The sequence below is a fragment of the Sinocyclocheilus anshuiensis genome, unplaced genomic scaffold (genome assembly GCF_001515605.1).
Source record: "Sinocyclocheilus anshuiensis isolate Anshui unplaced genomic scaffold, SAMN03320099.WGS_v1.1 scaffold2039, whole genome shotgun sequence".
Taxonomy (NCBI): domain Eukaryota; kingdom Metazoa; phylum Chordata; class Actinopteri; order Cypriniformes; family Cyprinidae; genus Sinocyclocheilus; species Sinocyclocheilus anshuiensis.
Window position 1 is genome coordinate 242,907 of NW_015550822.1, and position 22,748 is coordinate 265,654.

Below are 22,748 nucleotides of genomic sequence, written 5' to 3' on the forward strand. Positions count from 1 at the left end.
CGGCCCCTCAGCATGAGGCTGCTACCAGCACACTTTACTTTTGGGGTGGTACTCTGCAGGTGATGAGCGGACCTGGTTTCCTTCAAACATGATGCTTAGAATTGAAGTTCATCAGACCAGAGACTCTTGTTTCTCACAGTCTGAGGGTCCTTTAGGTGCTTTTTTGCAAATTCAAAGTGAGTTTTCATATATCTTCACTGAGGAGAGGATTGAGTTTGGCCACACTGCCATAAAGACTGGATTGGTGGAGTGTTGCAGTGATGTTTGTCCTTCTGTAGGTTTCTCCTCTCTCCACATATGGTCATGGAGCTCAACTAGAGTGACGATCAGGTTCTTGGTCACCACAATAACCAAAGCCCTTCTCCATCAGTTGCTCAGTTTGGCCAGGAGGCCAGCTCTGGGATGAGTCCTGGTTGTTCCAAACGTCTTCCATTATGGGTAATGGAGGCTACATGCTTCTGTGAACCTTCAATGCAGCATAATTGATTCTGAACTCTTCCCCAGATGTGTGGTTTGATTCGATCCTGTCTCTGAGCTCTACAGGCAGTTTTTTTTTTTTTTTTTGCCCAGGGATCTTTAATAAATTTGCAAAGATGTTAAAAACCTGTTATTTGCTTTGGCATTATGGAGTATGGAGTATAGATTGATGTGGGAAAAAAAGTCATTTAAAGCAGTTTAGCATAAGGCTGCAACATAACAAAACATGAAAAAAATGATGGGGTTTTGAATACTTTCGCAAGGCACTGTATATATATATGTAGTGTAGTTCACAACTAATTTGACAACATTTACATATTTCCAAGTAGAACAGGATTGCAAAGACATTCAAAATAAAACATTGTATGTGTATTAAGAAAGTAAATGGATTACATTTAGATTTCATGTTGACTTTTAAGTGTTTTGGTGTGTAAATGCTGCAACCATCATACAGCCATCTACATTCATTCAGATTAAAAAAATCACGTTGAGCAAATGTTGACGGCATTCAAAAGGTTCACTCATATAAAAATAGTGACGTTTGGGCCAGGTCACAGTTTTTCGTATTGTGAAACATCCACAAGCATGGTTCTTCTATTCCCAAGTATGCAGTGGCCAAAAGATACATTGGTGCGATCAAACATAAATATGCTCGGCAGGCAGTTAATCTGTCAACTTCTTAGTGTTATTCATTCTCGGGTTAGTCTGTAGTCAGTAAAGTAGTAACGTCTCTGCTGTGACCACGGCCCATAAATTTTCACAGTTTAGAGCTGGCTGTTAATATAGAGCTGTGTAGCAGTAGAGTTGGTAATGGTTTCCATAAGCCAGTGCTGGAATTCAGTAAATCAAAGCCAAGGTAACAGCTAACAGCTAGAGCCCCATATTGTCTCTCCTGTTGAGGTTTCACTCACGAGGATTGTCTCCAAACCATCTCCAGTTTCATAGCCGACTTCACCATAGATGTAAAGGATGACAGCATAATTAGCATGTTGTGTTCAGAAACACTGTTTTGCTTTGAGCGAAGGTGGTTGCTTTGCTTCCAGAAAAACATGAGGTAATTGTTCAACTTCATCGATGTAACCATTTTGACGGCACTGGAGGTCATAAGCAGAACATTCAAGTGCAATAAATCTTGATCACCAGAGGGTTTTTGCTGCCCCTGACGGACGTGGCACAGCCAAGTTGGACGTATTCTTAGCGAGGGACCAGTGGCCAAAATCTACAGAAAATCCCAGCCTTGCCAGGGAGCAAAAGAGGGTACCTGGTCCGCAACCTCACCAATGAACATTATAAGAAGAAGACCACAAACCTGGTGAAAACCCAGTGGAACAGAAACTTTGTGCTCAGATTTCCTACGGAAAAAGGCATGTTTTCTACTGCCGTCTCCACTGCAGACATGAAAGCAAACATACTGAAGGGTTATGCAAACATCTCAGTCATATTGAGCTTGTTCGAAATTATGAACGTACCTAGATGGTCGATGTGTGAAATGCAGCACGCTGTGGTGTCACTTCGCCTTAATGAAAGGGAAACAGGAGTTTGTTTGGTTTAGAAACCTGACAACCCTCATCCTTCCAAGATTTGTTGACTTTCCATGAATCATACTCGGTTTTTCCTCACACCTTTATAGTCAGTTTGAAGTCTTGAAGTATGTGTGCATGTTTTATGAGCTCACAGAGTGCTATATATGTTAAGAAAGTTCTGGAGCGTTTTTTTGACACGCAAGCTACATTTATAAATGATGTTAAAATGAGAAACCTAGGGGTAATTCTAAAACCGCTGTTAAGGTGCCAATGAAAATGTATGTTTGATGGTTGCAATGAGCGTGAGCCTGACATGAACAAAAGAGCTATGTGTAGAGTGACCATACTTGAGGGGCTCAGTGAAGGGTATGAGCCATAGTAATTAAGCTGTTAGCCCAGCAATGAGCTGTTTTCCTTTGTCCGAACTGGAACCTCTCCTGCAGGAGTGTTAAACTGTGTACATTCTCAGATCAAACCACCCCGCCGACAGCTTCAAAGAGCTGACAGGCCTGAAAATGCCAGTCATGTGGTGAACGGATGAGCAGGGGCTGTAACTAGAGCAGAAGGGCCACAGATTTCCAGGCATGGTTTTCACTCTTCACCACACGTGACTTCAGATGTTTGCCTTAAATTTTGAACATATCTTCTCAGATTAGAAGGTTCGGTATTTCACAATAAATGCTGAGTTGTGAGTGAAGATCTTAGTGAATTGCATCAAATGCACAAACCAAGAATCCTTTTGGCTTTTCTAAATTTTCAAAGATCATCCTCTTTTGTTTCCTCAGATATGATGTAACATCTTCTGCTTTTGTAATTGTTCATTTAAAAGGCTTTTATTTCCTATTAGTTAATGTATGTAAATCTTTGTGAATTTTAACATTTGTAAACTGTGTGAGTCACTTTTAGGCCTAAAACATACTCTTTGAATCTGAACATGAATTCTGCAAGTTGCTGTGTCTTGAAATGTCTTGTATAAACAAGCTATAAAGCTAGTAAATGATGAATAAGAACACGTCCGGATTATTGACAGAGACATCTTAAGGACACTCTATCACCCCCTTGAGTCCTGAGGTTTGTTACCAACCTTGTAATGCCAGAGCGCAGTATATCTAGGCTGCATGCTTGCAATGCAATAGCAACATCTACTGTTGTGCACTTGATTAAACTATGTTTCTGGCCTAATTCTGACACTCTCAATCCCTTATTTAAAAGCTCTCAGCTACAGTATCATGTTTGCTTACTAGTCAGCTGATGAAGAGACAGTTGTTCATTTTGGTTTAGGTGGTGAAGGATTGCAGTGATTTGGCCGAAGAATTATAGTAATGCTATTGAACACAAATACTGTATGTGTGGCAATCTCAGAGTTGATTCTCATATTTATCGGAAGAGCATGTGGTTGTTTTGATATGTAAATACTCCATTCTCCCTCTATCTTTCTGTCTCTAGATGACTCCAGTGCTAGGAGGGAAGGTGCTAGACCAGCTGGTGAAACCGAGTACTCCACTGACCTGACGGGAAAACTGGGTAAGGTGCTACAGTCCTCTGATCCCCTTTGATCTCCTTCATTCCTGGTATTTATAATTGCTGCCCAGAAAGTCACTGAAATATGCGCTGCAGCTGCCAAGATGTTTCATAAGCTGCTTTTCATGAAATGCAACTTTTAGTTTTACATTGTATTAGAATTTAAAGAACATTAAAAAACTAGAACTTAGGATATTAAATGTAGCATAGCGGTGCTGCCGTTTTGTTGTAGTACAGTACCGATGGCATTTGTTGTAGCAAAGCAATGCTGCAATTTTGTTGTAGTACAGTAGCGATGGCATTTGCTGTAGCAAAGCAATGCTGCAATTTTGTTGTAGTATATAGTATAGTAGCGATGGCATTTGCTGTAGCAAAGCAATGCTGCAATTTTGTTGTAGTACAGTAGCGGTGGAATTTGCTGTAGCAAAGCAATGCTGCAATTTTGTTGTAGTATAGTAGCAGTGGCATTTGCTGTAGCAAAGCAATGCTGCAATTTTGTTGTAGTCCAGTAGCGATGGCATTTGTTGTAGCAAAGCAATGCTGCAATTTTGTTGTAGTCCAGTAGCGATGGCATTTGTTGTAGCAAAGCAATGCTGCAATTTTGTTGTAGTACAGTAGCGATGGCATTTGCTGTAGCAAAGCAATGCTGCAATTTTGTCGTAGTATAGTAGCGGTGGCATTTGTTGTAGCAAAGCAATGTTGCTGTTTTTTTTTGAGGTATAGTTGCGGTGATATTAGTTGTAGCTTTACAGCTATGCATGGCATGGCAGCGCTGTTGTTTTGTTGTAGTACAGTAGTGGTGAAATTTTTTGTAGCATATTGGTGCTGCCATTTTGTTATAGTATAGTAGTATTGATTTGTTATAGCATAACAACACCACCATTTTGCTGTAGCATAGTGGTGCTTCTGTTTTGTAGTATAGTAGTGGTGAAATTTGTTGCAGCATAACAGCTAAATTATATCACTATAGATGCAGTGATATTTATTGTAGCATAGCAGTGCAGCCGTTTTGGTGTAGTATAGTAGTGGTGACAATTGTTGTAGCATAGCAGTGCAGCCATTTTGTCGTGGTATAGCAGCGGTGACATTTGTTGTAGCATAGCTAGGGTTGCCAACCGTTCCGTATAATACGGAATCGTCCCGTATTTAAGGCATCAAAGAAGCGTTCCGTATGAAAGCTATACGGAACGCAGTTTGTCCCGTATAAGGCATATGCCGTATGAACACCTAGACCATACAAATAACAAATTCTAAATTGAGAATTTTTTGACAAGTGTTTGATTTGTGAACATAGCCGTTCCAGGGAGGCTTTAAGATCAAGCGGAATCCTCTGCCGGCTGGTCGCTCCCGCTTCTCAGCGAGCGGGACTCGCGCTAATGGAGTTGGGTTTTTTAACGACCGCGTTTCGACTTCAGCAAATCAGTTAGAGCGAATGCAAACAACGTGATTCCAACATCCAGCCATGCAAGAAAACGAGCATTTTACCTGAGGGAAGACGCGATCAGTAAGGAAAGTCGTATTTCTCTAATGTATACCTAGATAAAACAATTTACATTTAAGTAACTTCCAGCGTATTCTTAACCTTGAATATCGTTCTTAAAACACAAAATGACCAATGGGCCTACTGTAGGCTATATTACATACGCACATATCAGAAGACAGAAAGAGCTTTATTGCCAAGTATGTTTGCACATACAAGGAATTTGTTTTAGTGTCGTGATAAATAGTATAAGGTTATTGCACATATTTTTATTGCACAATGGGAGAACATTTAACTGTTCATGAGGTAGATTGCCTATAGCCTATATATATATATTTACACTGCCGTTCAAAAGTTTTGGATCAGTAAGATTTTTATGTTTTTTAAAGAGGTTTTTATGCTCATCAAGCCTGCATTTATTTGATCAAAAATACAGAAAAAAAACTGTAATTTTGTGAAATATTACTGCAATTTGAAATAACAGTTAAAAAAAAAAAAAAGGTTTGGGGTCAGTAAATTTCTTTTTTTTCTTCTTCTTTTTTTTTAAAGAAACTTTTCGAATACTTTTATTCAGCAAGGATGTGTTAAATGGATAAAAAGTGATATTGTTGAAAATATTTCTATTTTGAATAAAAGTGCTGCGTCACAGAAATATAGGAAACCAATATTAGAAATTGCAATAATATTTAACAATATTACTGATTTTTTCTGTATTTTTTATCAAATAAATGCAACATTAATGAGCATAAGAGACTCCATTAAAAAAAAATTACAAATCTAAAAGATATACCTGTGTGTGTGTGTGTGTGTGTGGGTGTGTGTGTGAAAAACCACGATTGTCCCTTATTTTCCTTATTTTCCTTTTCTGAAGTTGGCAACCCTAAGCATAGCAGTACTGCTTTTTTGTTTGTAATATAGTAGCGATTACATCAATTGAAGCATAGTAGCGCTGCTGTTTTTTTTTTGTAGTATAGTAACAATGAAATTTTGTTGTAGTACAGTAGTGATGACATCAGTTGTAGCATAGCATCGCTGCTGTTTTGTTGTAGTGTAGTAACAATGACATTTTGTTGTAAGTGCGTAGGCCTTCTTGCATTATTATGCTGTTGCATTATGATTATATATTCAGTGGCATAAAATGGTCTTTAAAATGACAATAATATCGCTTATCGCAATTATTTCTGGGGCAATATATCGCACAACAAAAAGTTGTTATCGTGACAGGCCTAGTGGTGCTTTTGATTTGTAGTATAGTAGTGGTGAAATGACTTGCAGCATAGTAGCGTTACTGTTTTGTTGTAGTATAGTTGTGGTGACATTTGTTGTAGCATCGCAGTGATGACATTTTGTTGTACATTAGCGGTGACATTTGTTGTAGCATAACAGCTCTGCCATTTTTCTGTAGTATAGTAGCAGTGGCATTTTTGTAGCATACCTGTCGCAGCACTGCCGTTTTTTTGTAGTGCACCGTAGTAGCCCTGATGTTTTGATATAGTACTCAGTAGTATATTATAGTACTCAAAGCGCCACGGTCTTACAAAATATGACAGCATGGTGTATGCTGGATGAGTGTTGGTGATCTACATTTGATGTGTGGCCTGATAGAAAAGCATGTGGCCAATGGAAACTGAGCCTTGTCACAGAGGGTTTGGACAGCACGTACAGTTGATCACCCCTTTATTTTCCCATCAAACCCCCTTCTCCAGGCCGGCACACATGTGGCTGAATCTTCCCAGATACTGACAGGTAGCCTTGTGGTCTGGGATTGGACGGTCCCCACAATATTTCCTGTTGCTCATTACTCCCTGGAGTCGTACACTCCTACCTCTGGAGCCCAGTGTTTGCTTTGGTAATTGTGTTTGACAAGCCAAAGAGCAGGCTATTTATGTGAAGTGTGAGGGGGGAAGCATTCCATTCCCCTCCGACAGCTGCCCTCTGATTTGATATCGGAGTACCGCTAAACTCGGCGGTGTTCAAAGAGGGCCTGACCTGCTTGTTTTTGTACTGTGTTGCATAGCAGTTATGATGACTGCTAGTGGGAGTTGCTTAGTTCACTATTGTATTTGATTTTATGGTGTTTGTTCAGAGTCTGCTGTGAGCGGTAACAGTCAGCATGAAACTACAGAGGAGCTGCTGTTTGCTTTGTCTGATTGCATTCATGGTGTGGTGCTTTGCTCAGTAAATTTGCCCACACAAGAACTTCATGTCCGCTCTTTTATGCTTTATTTTCTTTGTAATGTTAGTGGTGTTGTATAAATTCTGATGATGAATCAGTCTTCCGTCTTTCTCCTTTTATTTAGTAAAGCTCTTAAAAGCAGCAAGCATGATCATGTTATTTTAAATTTAGTTTCAGACTTCAAAATTAAATCTAAATTGGACAAATGTCATAGAACTGTTATTTCACTACTAAACTAATATGAATTAACCTTTCACCCCAAAATCTAAATAAAATGTAAATGGAGAAAAGTTAAGAACATTTTTAAGAACATTCAAGTATATCATGGTTTCCATGTTTTTGACGTAACAGTTCTCATTGCCCCTAATTCTCATCATTGAGATGTCAAGTCACCTTCATTTCTGTAGTGTAAATAATTTTTTGACACAGACTTGCACATTCACATCTAAATGCCTTATTAAAGAAGGCTGTAAACCTGTTCCAATCAGGTTTTAAGGTACTGTATTTCAAAAAGCAATGATGCTGTCTAACCTTTTCTTTCCTTTTGTCTTTCTTTGTAGTGCGGCCCCGCTTCACACAGCCGGCCAAAATGAGAAAGCGTGTGATCGCCCGGCCAGTGGGGAGCTCAGTAAGGCTCAAGTGCACCGCCAGCGGCAACCCCAGACCTGACATCGTCTGGCTGAAAGACAGCAGGCCTCTGACGCCCGAGGAGGTGGGCGAAGGCCGAAAGAAGAAGTGGACTCTCAGTCTGAAGAATCTTACACCTGAACACAGCGGCAAATACACGTGTCATGTGTCCAACCGTGCCGGGGAGATCAACGCCACCTATAAAGTGGAAGTCATCCGTGAGTCATCCACCTCGTCTCTTTGATGTTGTCCTGGAATGTGATGGAGCTTTTGATGATTCACTTATATAGGGTAGACTGAAAGAATGAACATGCAGCAACAGTTTAACATTATTTCTCTCGTTGCTGGATGCTGTTCAAGGGGGATTAACAGCTGTCTGGCATGCTGTCAGAGTTTAGGACCCAATCATTCCTAACAAACAGCGTTAGCGTTCTTTATTAGCAGCACTAACACACTGCAGCACCAGCCAAACTGTCTCAATCAGTTAATGGCTTATTATTATGTATGCATGATAAGGAATTGATCATTTAATTCTATATTGTTCTTACAATTTTGATATATGTGTATATATATATATATATATATATATATATATATCAAAATAACCCAACTGCAGTTTGATTAAGATTAATTGGAATGCACAAAGAAATCATGTTTTTTCAGAGAATTGTTAAAAACGGAGTTATCTGTTTTTGCAAATGAACCCTTCATATATATATATATATATATATATATATATACACACACACATATTATACAGTTTAATAGCAGCCAATTTATTTTAAGCAAATTATTTTGCTGCTCCCGGTTTTTATTGCTGCTTCAAATTAATTCGCTGCATTTGCTAACTTTACAAGCACATCCTAACAGGAAGAAGTTCATTAATCTTGCTCTCAGTAGAGTCATATGTGACATTTTTTTCCTTACTCAAAATAGCCTAAAACTATTTTAGGACACAAAATAGAAAAACAATCTGTGCATTATAGACCCGTAATTGTGTTAAATACTGATTAGTAAATAAAATTGTCCTTATTTCATTACAGAGCGCACAAATTCCAAGCCCATCTTGACAGGAACTCATCCAGTAAACACTACAGTAGACTACGGTGGCACCACATCTTTCCAGTGTAAAGTACGCAGTGATGTCAAGCCGGTTATCCAGTGGCTAAAGAGGGTCGAACCAGGAGGTGAGAACAAATACAACTCCACCATTGAGGTCGGAGACCATCGCTTCGTTGTGTTGCCCACGGGTGACGTGTGGTCACGACCAGACGGCTCCTATTTGAACAAGCTACTTATCACTCGAGCCAAGGAGGAGGACGCTGGCATGTACATCTGCCTTGGGGCCAATACCATGGGCTACAGCTTCCGCAGTGCCTTCCTTACTGTTCTTCCTGGTCAGTATTATTCTCTGTGATGTATTTTAGTAGCATTTTTACGTTTTCTTGAAGTACGATTTTTATTTTATTTTTATGTCGTATTGACGATACTGGCCTTGATTTAGTTAGGTTAAAAGACAATAAATATTGTATTTTATTTTATATTAGCAATAATATAGTACACTCTAAAAAATGCTGGGTTAAATAAAACCCAGCACTGGGTAAAATATGGACAAACCCAGCGATTGGGTTCTTTTGACCCAGCGGTTGGGTTAAATGTTTAACCCAACCTTCTGGGTAGTAACCCAAATGCTGGGTCAAAACAACCCAATCGCTGGGTTTGTCCGTATTTTACCCAACGCTGGGCTGTATTTAACCCAGCATTTTTTTAGAGTGTAGTATTTATGTATGAATATTATTCAATATTATTAATAATAATATTATTCAATATATTTTTGAAAATATTTTTCCTTTATTTTGATTCAGTATTAATTTGATCGAAAGTGGTAATGTTAGGTATGACTACAATTAATCACAAAAATCTGTCACTTAGTTTAAACTTAAATTTTCAATTGATTTACAGTCCTAATGCACATTATGTAAATGATTTGTGTTATTATTGGCTAACCTTTGCATTAGGGGTGTGCGATATTGACAAAAAATTATATCTCGATATTTTATGGGATTTTATCGATAACGATAATTAGACGATATTTTGCTGAGTGTGTTATTGTGCTGGTACCTTAAGGACTGCCGAAGACAGCTGACTCCTAATGTTTTTAATATTCTTCATATTCTGTGTGGTGGTCAGTTCATACTGATAGAAATTAATCTTTTCCAATAAGTTTAAACTGATTTTTGCATTTTATGTGCATTTTTACCTTTATAGAGACATTTTTTCTAAAAGTGTCCATTATCTTTTGAATCAAATTCTTACATTTAATCAGGGAATTAGAATAATAAGACATTTGGGCTGTTACCAAGCAAATTTTACGATATTATCGCAGACGATATATATTGCACACCCCTACTTTGCATACTGATGTAGTCCATACTCCTGCAAGTGCTCAATGCTGGATCAGCATGTAGATGTGGGCAGTTGTGTTGATGTGCTCATGGTCATGATGTCATCATACAGTACCATAATAATTTATGAATTAAGTATGTGTCCAGCCTAAATGTCTCATGTGATACTCTTCCTCGTTACAAAGAAATTCAGCCATGTCAGATAATCTGACACTGCTAAATCGAACTGTCAGTTTTGTTGTTCTTTATATTGTGGTTTTCTCATCTCTGTCCTTATCCAGACCCAAAGCCGCCATTCTCCCCGATCCCGTCTGTTCTGCCTCCCAGCCTTCCCTGGCCCGTCATCATTGGCATCCCGGCGGGAGTGGTCTTCATTCTGGGCACCGTCCTGCTCTGGTTCTGCCAGTCCAGAAAGCACTGTTCCTCAGGAGCCATAATCTCAGCCCAGACCTTACCCAACGGCCACCGGCAGCTGCCCAGAGAGCGGGCGCTCACGGCTGCCGATAAAGACTGCATCGGCTCCGTCACCTACGAGGAGTATTTGGCTCAGCAGCAACAACAACAGCTTCTGCTGGCCCAAGCTGCTCCCAAAGTCTACCCAAAGATCTATTCAGACATTCACACACATACTCACTCGCACGTGGACGGCAAAATTCACCAGCACCAACACATCCACTACCAATGTTAGCCTTCACACTTACAGTCCACTGGTTCATTCTTCACATATCTCTTCAGTCTCTGACCCAACATTTTGTCACCAAAATAGGGCAGCGTTTTGGCCTTCAGAATGGGCAAGGGCTTCCTCAAACAAACATTTCTGCTCAAAACCTAGAGAACGGAAAGACAATTGAGCCACGTTGTTGCAGTCTAAACAGTCCCTCGCTCTGAATACCGCAAGCATAAAGACATTATGAGCAGTGGGGTGGAAAAGGGCAAGGCTAGCGAACAAATGATGATATTTGAGTCTGTTTTGAAATGGAGAAATCTTTCACAGAAACACTGCTGGCAGAGCAAACACTTTTGCAGATTTGTATGGGACAAAAGACACAAATGTATTGTCTCTTCAATCTGCGATTCAGCCACGAACTGATGCTACGGTATTTTAATACGATTTTTTCAGAAGCCCATTGACTAATCTTGTGGATGGGGCCAAAAATATTTTTTGGATTAGCACCAAATCTCAGTGAATCGTTCGTTTGCATGCATAAGAAAATTGTTTGCAGATATTGAGAGATCCAGTTACAGTATATTTCCTGTAACAGTTTATATCTTTTAAGACCGATTGAATGCATGAGAGCGTATGTTCGTGTTGTTTTTGCAGGTATGGTGTACCATGTTTCAAATTTAAGAAATGGTGTAGGTTCAGTCTAGTTTTCTAACTGTTTCTTTAATGGAAAAATAGAATATCCTTGAGCTCTGGTTATATCGTAACTAAAGATATGATGAGATTTTGGCATTGTACGTACTGGCGAGGGTTCATTAACTTTGTGCTTTTATTTTCAGGGCCTACTCTGAATAACCTGAGGTACCGCAATCCCATAGTTCCTCTATGGCCTTGTTTTTTTTTTTGTTTTTTTTTCATTTTTTGTGAAAGGGGAGTTGTAGTTTCATAAGCTTGACCACTATATTGAAGACTGTGTAAAATGCCTTTGACTGCTCATGTAATGGCTCCCCTTTAATATTTACAGAAGTGAGTCAGAGTTTCAAAAACAAACGTTAGACTGAAACTCATTGTCCGTGCATGTGTTTACCGTGATGTTCATGGTAAAAGGTTGATGCTGAAAGGACTGCGGGAATACAGGAATGCACTTATCCCAGACATCTGCTAGCTACTTCAGCATAACATTCTTTGAAATTCATTGCCCCTGTTAGTTTAAGAAAGCCAGCCAAACCTTGTAAAACTTTAGTGATTCTAAAATAGGTAATTTATTTGTAAGCAATGTTTTGATGCTTTGAATTGGGCATTATCTAGATGTTTTAAACCAAATACGAGTATGCATAGCATTGTCTTCCCTTAGCTGCAGTGTAAGCTATGTAGCATATATCAAGTGTTAAATAGTTATGTGCTGTTGAAAAAAATAACACAACGGTCCTAAGTAGTTATCTCTGTATGGACAATCTTGTACAGTCTGGCCTGTTTTTATGTTAAAAAAAAATATGTTTGTCACATTGAAACATTAAAATCATTTTATAATTATCATAAAATGATAAAGCTCTTGTTCACCAGGTATGAAAATGTGTTGAGTGTGTCATTTGCTTTGAAAGTCTTCAAAATATCAGCTGTTACAAATTTAACAACTTGTATCTTTATTTGGAATACCATTAAATTTGTCCAATTTTATACGTACTGCCTGAAGTAACAAAATATTATTAGAACCTTAAAAATAACAAATTTCCAATCTATGCCTATTTTCCTGACAACTATATTAAATCACACTGACCCCAACAACCACAACATTAAAACCACCAGCCTAATATTGTGTAGGTGCTACCTGTGTTGAGGGAATGACTCCACATGACCTCTGAACATGTCCTGTGCTTTCTGTGGAGATTAGCAGCAGATCCTTAAAAGGATCTTCAGTCGAAAAGAAATTAAGGTTTTTGAGGAAAATTTTCCAGGATTTTTCTCTATATAGTGGACTTCAATGGGATCCAGTGGGTTGAAGGTCCAAACTGCAGTTTCAATGCAGCTTCAAAGGGCTCTACATGATCCCAGCCGAGGAATAAGGGTCTTATCTAGCAAACGATCGGTCATTTTCTAAAAAATACAAATGTATATACTTTTTGTATATACTCGACTTCACGCATTACGTAGTCACGTTGGAAAGTTTGCACGTAACGTAGGCGGAAGTACCAACCCAGTGTTTTCAAATGCGAACGTGCAAAGAAAGTCAAATGCCCTTTAAAAAAACAGGTAAAACAATGACTTCAGATGATTTTGAAGATGAGTTTTTCACCCTACCCAACCTTTTTGAACTGAAGAACACAGACGAAGCGCTAACCATGTGTGACGTTTCCAACGTGATTACATAATGCGTGAAGTCGAGTTAGTGCAAGATGAGCATTTGTGGTTAAAAAGTATATACATTTTAATTTTTTTTAGTAAATGAACGATTGTTTCGCTAGATAAGACCCTTGTTCCTCGGCTGGGATCGTGTAAAGCCCTTTGAAGCTGCACTGAAACTGCAATTTGGACCTTCAACTCTTCAAGTCCACTATATGGAGAAAAATCCTGGAATGTTTTCCTCAAAAACCTTGATTTCTTTTCGACTGAAGAAAGAAAGACATGAACATCTTGGATGACATGGGGGTGAGTAAATTATCAGGAAATTTTCCTTCTGGAAATTAACTAATCCTTTAAGTCTTGCAAGTTGCAAGGTGGGTTCTTCATGGATTGAATTTGTTTGTCCAGCACATCCCATAGATGCTCAGTCGGAGTGAGATCTGGGGAATTTGGAGGCCAAGGCAACACCTCAAACTGTTCCTGAACAATTCATGGCAGGGTCCATCTTCTGCTGAAAGAGGCCACTGTAGGGAACATCAGGAAACACCATTGGCATTAAGGGACGTACATGGTCTGTAAAAACCTTTAGGTGGTATGAGTCAAAGCTGCTTCTAGATTAATTACTGGACCCAGGTTTTCCTAGCAGAACATTGCCCAGAGCGTAACACGGCCTTTGCCATTTTTCCACAGGTAAACACACACACCCAGCCATCTGCCTGATCTAAAAAAAAAATGTGATTCATCAGACCAGTTGTCCAGTTATGACTCTCACATGTCCATTGTAGATACTTACGGTGGTGGATGGTTCATCATGGGCACTCTAACTGGTCTGCGACTACGCGGCAAACTGTGATGCACTGTGTGTTCTGACACCTTTTTATCATGGCCAGAGTTCAGTATTTCAGCCATTTGAGCTACAGTAGCTCTTCTGTGTGATTGGGACAGACGGGCTAGCCTTCGCTAGTCATGGGTGCCCATGACCCTGACTCCAGCTGTCCTTCCTCGATCCTGATATCAACCACTACACACTAAACACTTGCCATTTTGATCGACGATCGAGTTGATCGAGTCATCTGTCCATCACCATTTGGCTCTTGTCTAAATTATTTATGCCTTTTTGCTTGCCCATTTTTCCTGCTTTCAACACATTAAATTCAAGAGCTGACTCTTCACTTGCTGCCTAAGATTATATTTTCTACCCAAAACAGTTATACCTAAACTTACTGCATAGAAATACATTATTAAAATGTATGAATTATTATAAAATTTTACACAATACTACACACACACAAAAAATTAAATACATTGTACACTTCAATAATGTAATTATGTACACTACTGTTCCAAAGTTTGAGGGCTTACCACAACTGCATTTATTTTATCACAAATAAAGGAAAACAGTATTATTGTGAAATATTATTACTATTTATAACTTTTTATATTTTAATAGGCCTATATTTTAAAATGTAATTTATTCTTGTTATGGCAAAGCTGAATTTTCAGCATCATTTCTCCAGTCTTCATTGCCACATGACCGATCTGATATTCTAATATATTTCTGATATGCTGATTTAATGCTTAATAAACATTTCTTATTATTATCAATGTTGAAAAACCGTTGTGCTGCTTAATATTTTTTATGTTTTTTGGAACTTAATTTCAGTGTAACATCATAAATGTCTTTGCTGTCACTTTTGATCAATTACATGTGTCCTTGCTGATTAAAGTAGCCCATTCATTTCTTTCAAAAAAAAAAAAAAATGACCCTAAACTTTTGAACGGTAGTGTATATTTGAGTAGCCTATAGCTCTAAATGATGCTGACGTTTAATTGAAAATGCTTTGTTTGTCAACATTATGGTCATTAGTTGTTTATTATTTTATTGTATTTATTTTACTTTTTTTTATGTCACGATTATTGAAATTAATATGCTGATCAATGAACTCTCTGTGTGTTTAAATTATGTAATTATACACCTCAAAACGTTTTGTGCACAATATTTTAATGAATAATTTAGTGTTCTTTTATTTGCAGTTGATTTCATCTAAGGCTGTGACTGCCAGTCAGTATACTGTAGTTTACTGTAAAATCAGGAAAATAAAGTAATGTATACTAAAGATTAAACTAAAGATTAAAAACAAAACTAAAGATTACTAAAAAGATTAAAGTTAATTTCACTCAAATATTAGTGGAAGCTTATTGCACTTAGTAGAAAAAAAATGCTATGCAAACTCAAAGACAGCTCAGTGGAGTAAATGTTAAACTGAAGTGTTAAGTATTTAATGTGTTTTTGCACAAGAAAGTTTGGGAGATCTGTTAGTGTTTCATGTTCTGTTGTGTTGGGATTTAATAGGGTTTCTGTTGTCTGTGTTTTGGGAGTTACAGCAGAGTAGAGCTGAAGAGTCTGTGTTTAAGTCAAGGATGAGTCATTGATGTTATGCTGCATGTTGCTTTATGCAAAGGCAGAAACTGGAGTTTCTGATAAATTGTGAATGTTCTTTGCTAATTTCATTATTGCATGCATGAGTGCTGTTGTTAGAGTTAAATCAGTGTTTTTAGTTAATTCAGTTGTTAATTTTATTTTTAAAAATATTCTGTTTTAGTGGACTCAAATGAAATTAATTCACAGTACAATTATAATCACATTATTAACAGCATAAATATTAGTTTTTTTTAATTAAATGGCAATTGGCTAATTTAAGACAATGGCTTTCCTTAAATGAAATACATTAACTGCATGGTATTATTACAGTAACATACTGTAAATGCATTAAGTGGCTCTTGTTTTGCTGTTTTCACAGTTGTGCTGTGTGATTTACAGTAGTAGTTGATGATTCACAGTACTTTTGTTAATTTATAGCCTTATCGACAACCTAAATTGCCATTACGTTACTGTAAATTTTACAATATTTTTTTATATTATTGAAAGATTATTATAAAGTCTTATGAATTATTTTAAATGCATTATATATTAGTGTAATAATATAATTTAAAAAAAAATTCTCCATTACAAATGAAGCATTTGTATGTATAAGATCAGGAAGGATTTGGCGTAATCAGGAAGCTGAAATACCACACAGATTTGAAAGCACTACCGCTGCCTCTCAATAGCTTCATTCTGCTCTTGCAGTTCTTCATGTATAGCGACGAGTGAGCGTCTTCAATGAGGCACAGAAACCGTGAGTGTCTATAAGACCAACACCTGGGAATACCTGGCTGTTTCTTTCAAAGAATGAACTATCTGTTTGCTTTCCTCCTTTTTTCAAACAGTCATAATGGCTCGCTCAACAAAAAAGCTGCCATTTGAAAGAGTGAAGAAAAAAAAAAAAAACACACCCGCTCTGGTTGCCAGTGGTTCTCCTTAAATGTTTACCTTGCGTACAAAAATAAAAAGATGCAGAGAGCGAGAGGAGGGACCAAAAAAAAAAGTGTCTGTGAGATGGGACCGGAGCCAAAGCCTTTAAAGTCTGCCACAGAACCATGACAAAAGCAGCTTAATCTCGGTGTTGTCTTTCGGCCTTTCTTTACACATCCTGCCAAGTTGCCTTAAAGGAAAGGAATCTTTCTACAGCCCCGCTGACATCATGAAAGCCCGGGATGAAATCAGGGTCATCAAAGCCATTCACATGTGGGACATCTGTGCAAGTGTGCTAAAACACACCAGCGCTGTGCTTTTCCAACCCCTACCTGTCCATCTTTTCCTTCAGACCACCTCTGAAGCCACAACAGACATCTGAAATGTCTCGATCTATAACACAGATGCTTATCGTCCAAGGTAAGGCGTTTGGGAGAAACGTGCCGACAATTAAACAGGAAGTTCCATAAAGCCATTCACAAAGATAAAACCCTCTTTAGCGCCTTGAAAGAAACCAGAGGATTCAGCGTGGAGGAAGTGCCGTCATTGTGTTCGGCAGGTGTTGCAACACATTGTTTGCATTAAATGTGACCATCCAAGGGTATCCTCATCGTTTAACTTATTTCCTGTAATTATTCACAGGACTGCAGGTCGTGACCGCGCGCACTGTAAAATGACAATATCATTAATCACAGCTGTGGTGAGAATGAGTAGTTGATGACGTGGGGCCGATTCATGACTGTGTTGATAGCTAACCTTGACGTTTATGTCGTGTGGAACAAGGTCAATTTTAAATGTTGACATCTTTTTGTTGTCGTTTCAGGCTAAAGTAGTCTAGACCTTAACAAACGTTCATTTAGGAATTCTGTATCACAAGGAAATTGCTTCTGTGTTTACTCTGACTGAAAAGATGCTTAACTTAGCCTAATAAAAGCTTAGCTAGCTTAGCTTAGCCTAATACAAATCAATAAACTATACCTGCTTTGGTTAAGCGGTTCAATATGTTGGGGTCAGAAGCGTGGAACATAAATCACTTCATTACCGCTGAAAGCACAAAGACTCTCTCTGTTTTAAAGTTGGACAATCACTTATGCCAACTCTCAAACTGTTTTCTTTCTCTCACTGAAGCAGCACAACTCATTTGTACACCCTGGGGCTGTACAAAGGAAGTCTGATTTATATTTTTCTCAGACTGCGTGACACAATGACAGCTTGCCCGAGGGCTGAATTTCACTCTCGCTGGACCCGGTACAGGAAATTACCCTAAATCCCTCTGAAGCCCCAGAGTTCAGGCACATTTCACATGTACAATACTGTCTGTTCGCACCTCGCCCCTCTTAGAGAGCTGGATGTCTTGACAAAACAGACATACTGTTGGAAACGGTTGCACTGGGCAACTCAAGAAACACACACGAGACGGTGAATTACCAGCCGGGGCAGATCAGGGCAGGCCGAGTGATGATAATCGCTCCCCATTCACATGCATCTATCACCTGCCATGTTCTGGATGAAGCATGAAATCCCTAACAGAGAGAGAGAGAGAGAGAGAATGAATGACGAGTATAGATAAATAACTCAAGACACTGAAAACAACTTATTTTAAAATATTAATAATCAAGTAATAGCCTACTACTAATAAAGTAAATATGTGTATTAATTACTAATTATTGAAGTTATTAATACCTTCTTATTATATACTTATTTAGTACTATTATTATTATCATTATTAGTAGTAGTAGTTTTTTTATAATCCGTTATTAATCACTTTTGTTATCGTTAATGACAAAAAATGATAGAAAATTACAAAAGCACTTAACAAAAATACATGACAGGAATAAAAAAAATGCAACTAAAATTCAAATGAAAACTAAAAATATAAGAATAAAAGGTCATTCAAAATAACAATAAATACTAATATACAAATACTACCAAACTGTTAATTGCAAAAAGTGTTTTGCAAAAACAACTTTTTATTAAATACTAATTAATATCTATATAGATCATATATCTATCTATCTATAGATATACTATAAAGTATTATTTATTTATAAAAAACATATTTATTTAAAAAGTATTAGTTATTTATTAAATAAATATATAATTATTGAATGAATTCATATATAAATAATTCATAAACAATGTATTTGTAATAATCTCTTCCCACATATTACTATGTTTAACCAAATATCATGGTGTTTTAATGATGCATTAGGTACGTTGACAAATACCATATGCAAAATAATTTAAAACAGCTTAGTAATAGTGTAGTATGTTTTTTTTTTAGTTATGTTTACCGATGTGCAAAGAGGATATAAATTGTCATATAGTGGGTCTTTTCATGGACTGATTATCTACCTGTCAGCTAAGTGGAGTATTCGGTTTATGCTATGTGTTATGAAATATGAGGCTCATCATGTGGTTTCATGTGTTTGTGTCAAGCTTTAGGGGTTTAAATGATTCAGTGATTCAGTGGTGTCTGACACATAGTTTCCTAATGCTCCTGTTGGTAATGTATTTGTCTCTTGACATGCATTACATCTAAATATTCCCCTCCGTTTACCCTGGCTAATAACTCAACGTCACTGTCATTTCAATTCGTATTCCAATTCTGTAATGTAAAACATAAAGTCCATATTTTTGGAGTGTTTCAGCTAGAATAACACTGTAATTAGGACCTGATGTCACTGCTTTCATTCTGGCTGGTGGCTAGCATGTTGTGTGTCAGTCTGGTGATTCATTGCATGTGTCGGTGTCTTTGATGTGGTGCTTGAGTGTCGTGTTTGCTAACATACTGCCATGATGATGTTATTTCTTCTGTGGTTACCGGATGACAGTTTCATTTCTTTTTTCGCTCTGTGCTTTTGTGTGGCATGTTTTTGAACATTTCACTCTTTCTTCACTGTAACTTTTCTTCACAGCTCATATGCCTTCTACACTGATCTCAAGACTGCTTGATATATGTGTAATGAATGTGTTTCACACACTTGCAAATAGCAAAAAACTACAAAAAGGTATTATGACATCTATGAATTGTTTGACGTACTTTATAAATAACATTATATATCATTAGTACCATGGTATTACCATCTGATACTATCACTATACCATGGTATCACCACAGTACTTTTTCATGTGTATCTCATTATCTGAGTTCAACTAATGTGTTCAGAATAAGATTGTACTGCTTACCATATACTACACAGGTATGGAAAAGAAGTGTGCACCTGTAGTGTACTGCTAATCTTAGAAGTTATAATATAATATAAACGAGAAAGGACACTTGTAAGTGTACTTAAAGAGAGTACACATATATTTCTTAACTCACTTAAATAGACACTTTCAAAAAGTCAACTTGTAATAACGTCGAATTAAAAGCGTTCCCTTAAAATATTTTAAATCGTTTTAATAGGCTACTCTTTTGTCATGCTATAAAGTACAGTTAATTAGATGTGATGACTAACATACTAAATCAGATTCTTGATTATAATTTTAACTGTTGTGTTATATAATATCATTTTTTCAGTACATTCAGCAGTATACTTTAACCATATTTCAATGACACAAGAATTATGAAATTTCATATAAAGGTGTACTTAGGACCTGCTTAGATGTCAAGCACACACACACACACACACACCCACACACACAGACAGCTAATTGCAAAAAAATTAACAATTAACATGCAATTAAGTGTCCAAAAACATGACATTCAGAGTACACAAATATAAAGTATAATATAAAGTATACAAATATAAAGTATATTATTATATAATAAGTGCTCTTTTTAAAAGGATGTACTTCTTTTAGCAAGGGATTAGCCAACTTGCTACTATGGTATGCAAAAAACAAAACAAAAAAAAAATGCTAAAATAAACACTTATAAATAACAAGAAATATAGAAATATAACAGTTTCTGCATTTTTACCTCACTTTTGTGTAATACAAGTGTCTTTTGGTAGTACCATAAAATAAGCCTAGGTCAAGTAAAAGATTCTTCTGGTTCAGTTGTCACACTGGAAAAGAAATGTTGAGCACATGTGAGTGCATTTTGGGATGCAGTGTACCACACAAAAAGACACTCCGCATTGTGCTAAATGTAGCATATCATCCAACTATTCACCAAACATTCACATAATCTGCACAGTAGTACTGCAAAAATAGTATGCGTAGCACATGGTAGTTTGCTATTCCAAAAATAGTGAGTCTTTTCCATACTGTCCCTCACATTCACTGTCAGCTTCATCCTAATGGTGAAATTACACAACTGCATGTCTTTCAATGAAGCGCATAATGCATCCTCAACGTCTGTACAACACAGTTAAGCCACTGTTCAATCATGCCACTGCTTTAACAAATGCACAGTAGTACTGCAAAAATAGTATGCGAAGCACATGGTAGTTTGCTATTCCAAAAATAGTGAGTCTTTTCCATACTGTCCCTCACTCACTGTCAGCTTCATCCTAATGGTGAAATTACACAACTGCATGTCTTTCAATGAAGCGCATAATGCATCCTCAACGTCTGTACAACACAGTTAAGCCACTGTTCAATCATGCCACTGCTTTAACAAAGTTCATAAGGCAAACATATGTAACCAGGCATTCAATTACAGCCATTTCATCAAGCTATAGTTAGCCATTTGAAACTTTATGCCCAACCACTGCTTGATTTGTGGTGATGCAATGAAACGCACAAAACCACCCCCATTCCAGTCACCTTGAACATCGACTAGCCCAGATTTAGTGCTATATTAGCTGTGTACGACTAGTTGTTGAAATTCTGCAGTTTCAGTCCCAGAGATGGAGTTGGGCAGAGGTGAGCCCTCGTGATAGCCTGTTTCTCTGCATATGGATGGCTAATGAGTTCCAGGTGTGTGTCAAAGTCTCAGATGAACCTATTATAACATTCATAGGGCACTTCATACACACGGGACCTTAAGCTCCCCCTACTGAATCCAAACACGCCACTTTAATAAGCGAGGCAAGCCTAATTCAGTTCTATCTTCATTACTTTTTACTTTATCAAATTGTTGAAGGGTCTGTGCTCACCGGTACGGCTTCATCTGGGATTTTTTGTGAGTTTCTTTTACATTCCAAAGAGGTGAGCAGCCTGGAAACTTAACTGCCTCCAACAAGTTTTTTTTTCCCTTCAGTTGTAGTAATTGTGGGAAGTGATTATTGTAAACACACACACGCTCACTCACAGTACCCCATATGAAAGTACACCACCACATCAGGAGAAAACGGCAACCAGATGTGCTGTTAGCAGAATGACCAGAGGAAACACAGACTATTAAAGGTAGAGTGAGAAGAAGTGTAAGTGATGCATAGTGCACAGCAAATCACTAGAACATTTACTGTATGCACCATATACAGCATGCACCATATATATAGGCTATATATGTGTGTGTGCAGGCATACGAATGTCCATATATAATAGAATTCCTATGTATAATAGAACCCCTACTGGTTAAACGCAAGTAGGAACAATAGGGACATTTGCATTAAAAACATGATTTATACATTTAGAATAAGAAACTGTTACTGTTGGTTTAAATATGGCAAAACTATGCAATTACGTAGTCACCTGCAATTGCGGTTTTAAACACATTTGTCATAATATCCTGTCCCCTTGAGACATTCACTTCCTAAACGAATCAAAGACAAACTATTAAGGAGCTGTACTCAACGTAATTGTGCCATCTTTCTCAGCAGCTTGTGCAACATGGCAGATATGACAGTGGAACAATCTCTGCTGTCTTTTGATCAGTCGAGGCCCTCAAGGTATAACCGTCTCTTCTTTCACTGCACACTTTACGCTGTCACAGCTCTTCAGATTTACTGAGTGCTAAAGTGTTCATCAACTCTACTGTATGCAGCCACTAGATTTATAAGGATTGTTTTTTAGACAATATCAAATATTTGGAGTACCTTGAGGCATTTGACATTTGAAGGTGCTGGAACTCATTTAGCTCTTGCGGTTTTCCATAAGTAATAAGAGCTCTGGGACTGCAGCAGGAAGGAGCGCTGCGACTGTAAATATTCCTCATTTACTTGCTCCTCTTTGCAAGCATTATGGCTAGTTTTCCAAATGTTACATTAGATTAGCCTACACCCTGGCTGTGAGACCAGCAGGGGAGTGACCAACATTAGTGCTGTTTGCCAAGTCAAGCATTACTGT

At 37.7% G+C, this 22,748-nt stretch overlaps 1 protein-coding gene across 1 annotated transcript; it reads left to right on the plus strand.

Annotated features, from left to right (window-relative positions):
• The first annotated feature begins 434 nt into the window (after positions 1–434).
• LOC107661061 (fibroblast growth factor receptor-like 1) lies at positions 435–12,431 on the plus strand. Its single transcript, XM_016450505.1, has 5 exons — positions 435–438; positions 3,447–3,524; positions 7,738–8,022; positions 8,848–9,201; positions 10,491–12,431. Exons 1-5 carry the CDS (start codon positions 435–437, stop codon positions 10,895–10,897), a joined length of 1,128 nt encoding a protein of 375 aa, XP_016305991.1. The 3' UTR covers positions 10,898–12,431.
• The last annotated feature ends 10,317 nt before the right edge of the window (positions 12,432–22,748 follow it).

Coding starts and splice junctions, on each gene's coding strand:
- LOC107661061 (XM_016450505.1), top strand. Junction 8,023..8,847: donor CTATAAAGTGGAAGTCATCC/GTGAGTCATCCA, acceptor ATTTCATTACAG/AGCGCACAAATTCCAAGCCC. Junction 9,202..10,490: donor CTTCCTTACTGTTCTTCCTG/GTCAGTATTATT, acceptor GTCCTTATCCAG/ACCCAAAGCCGCCATTCTCC.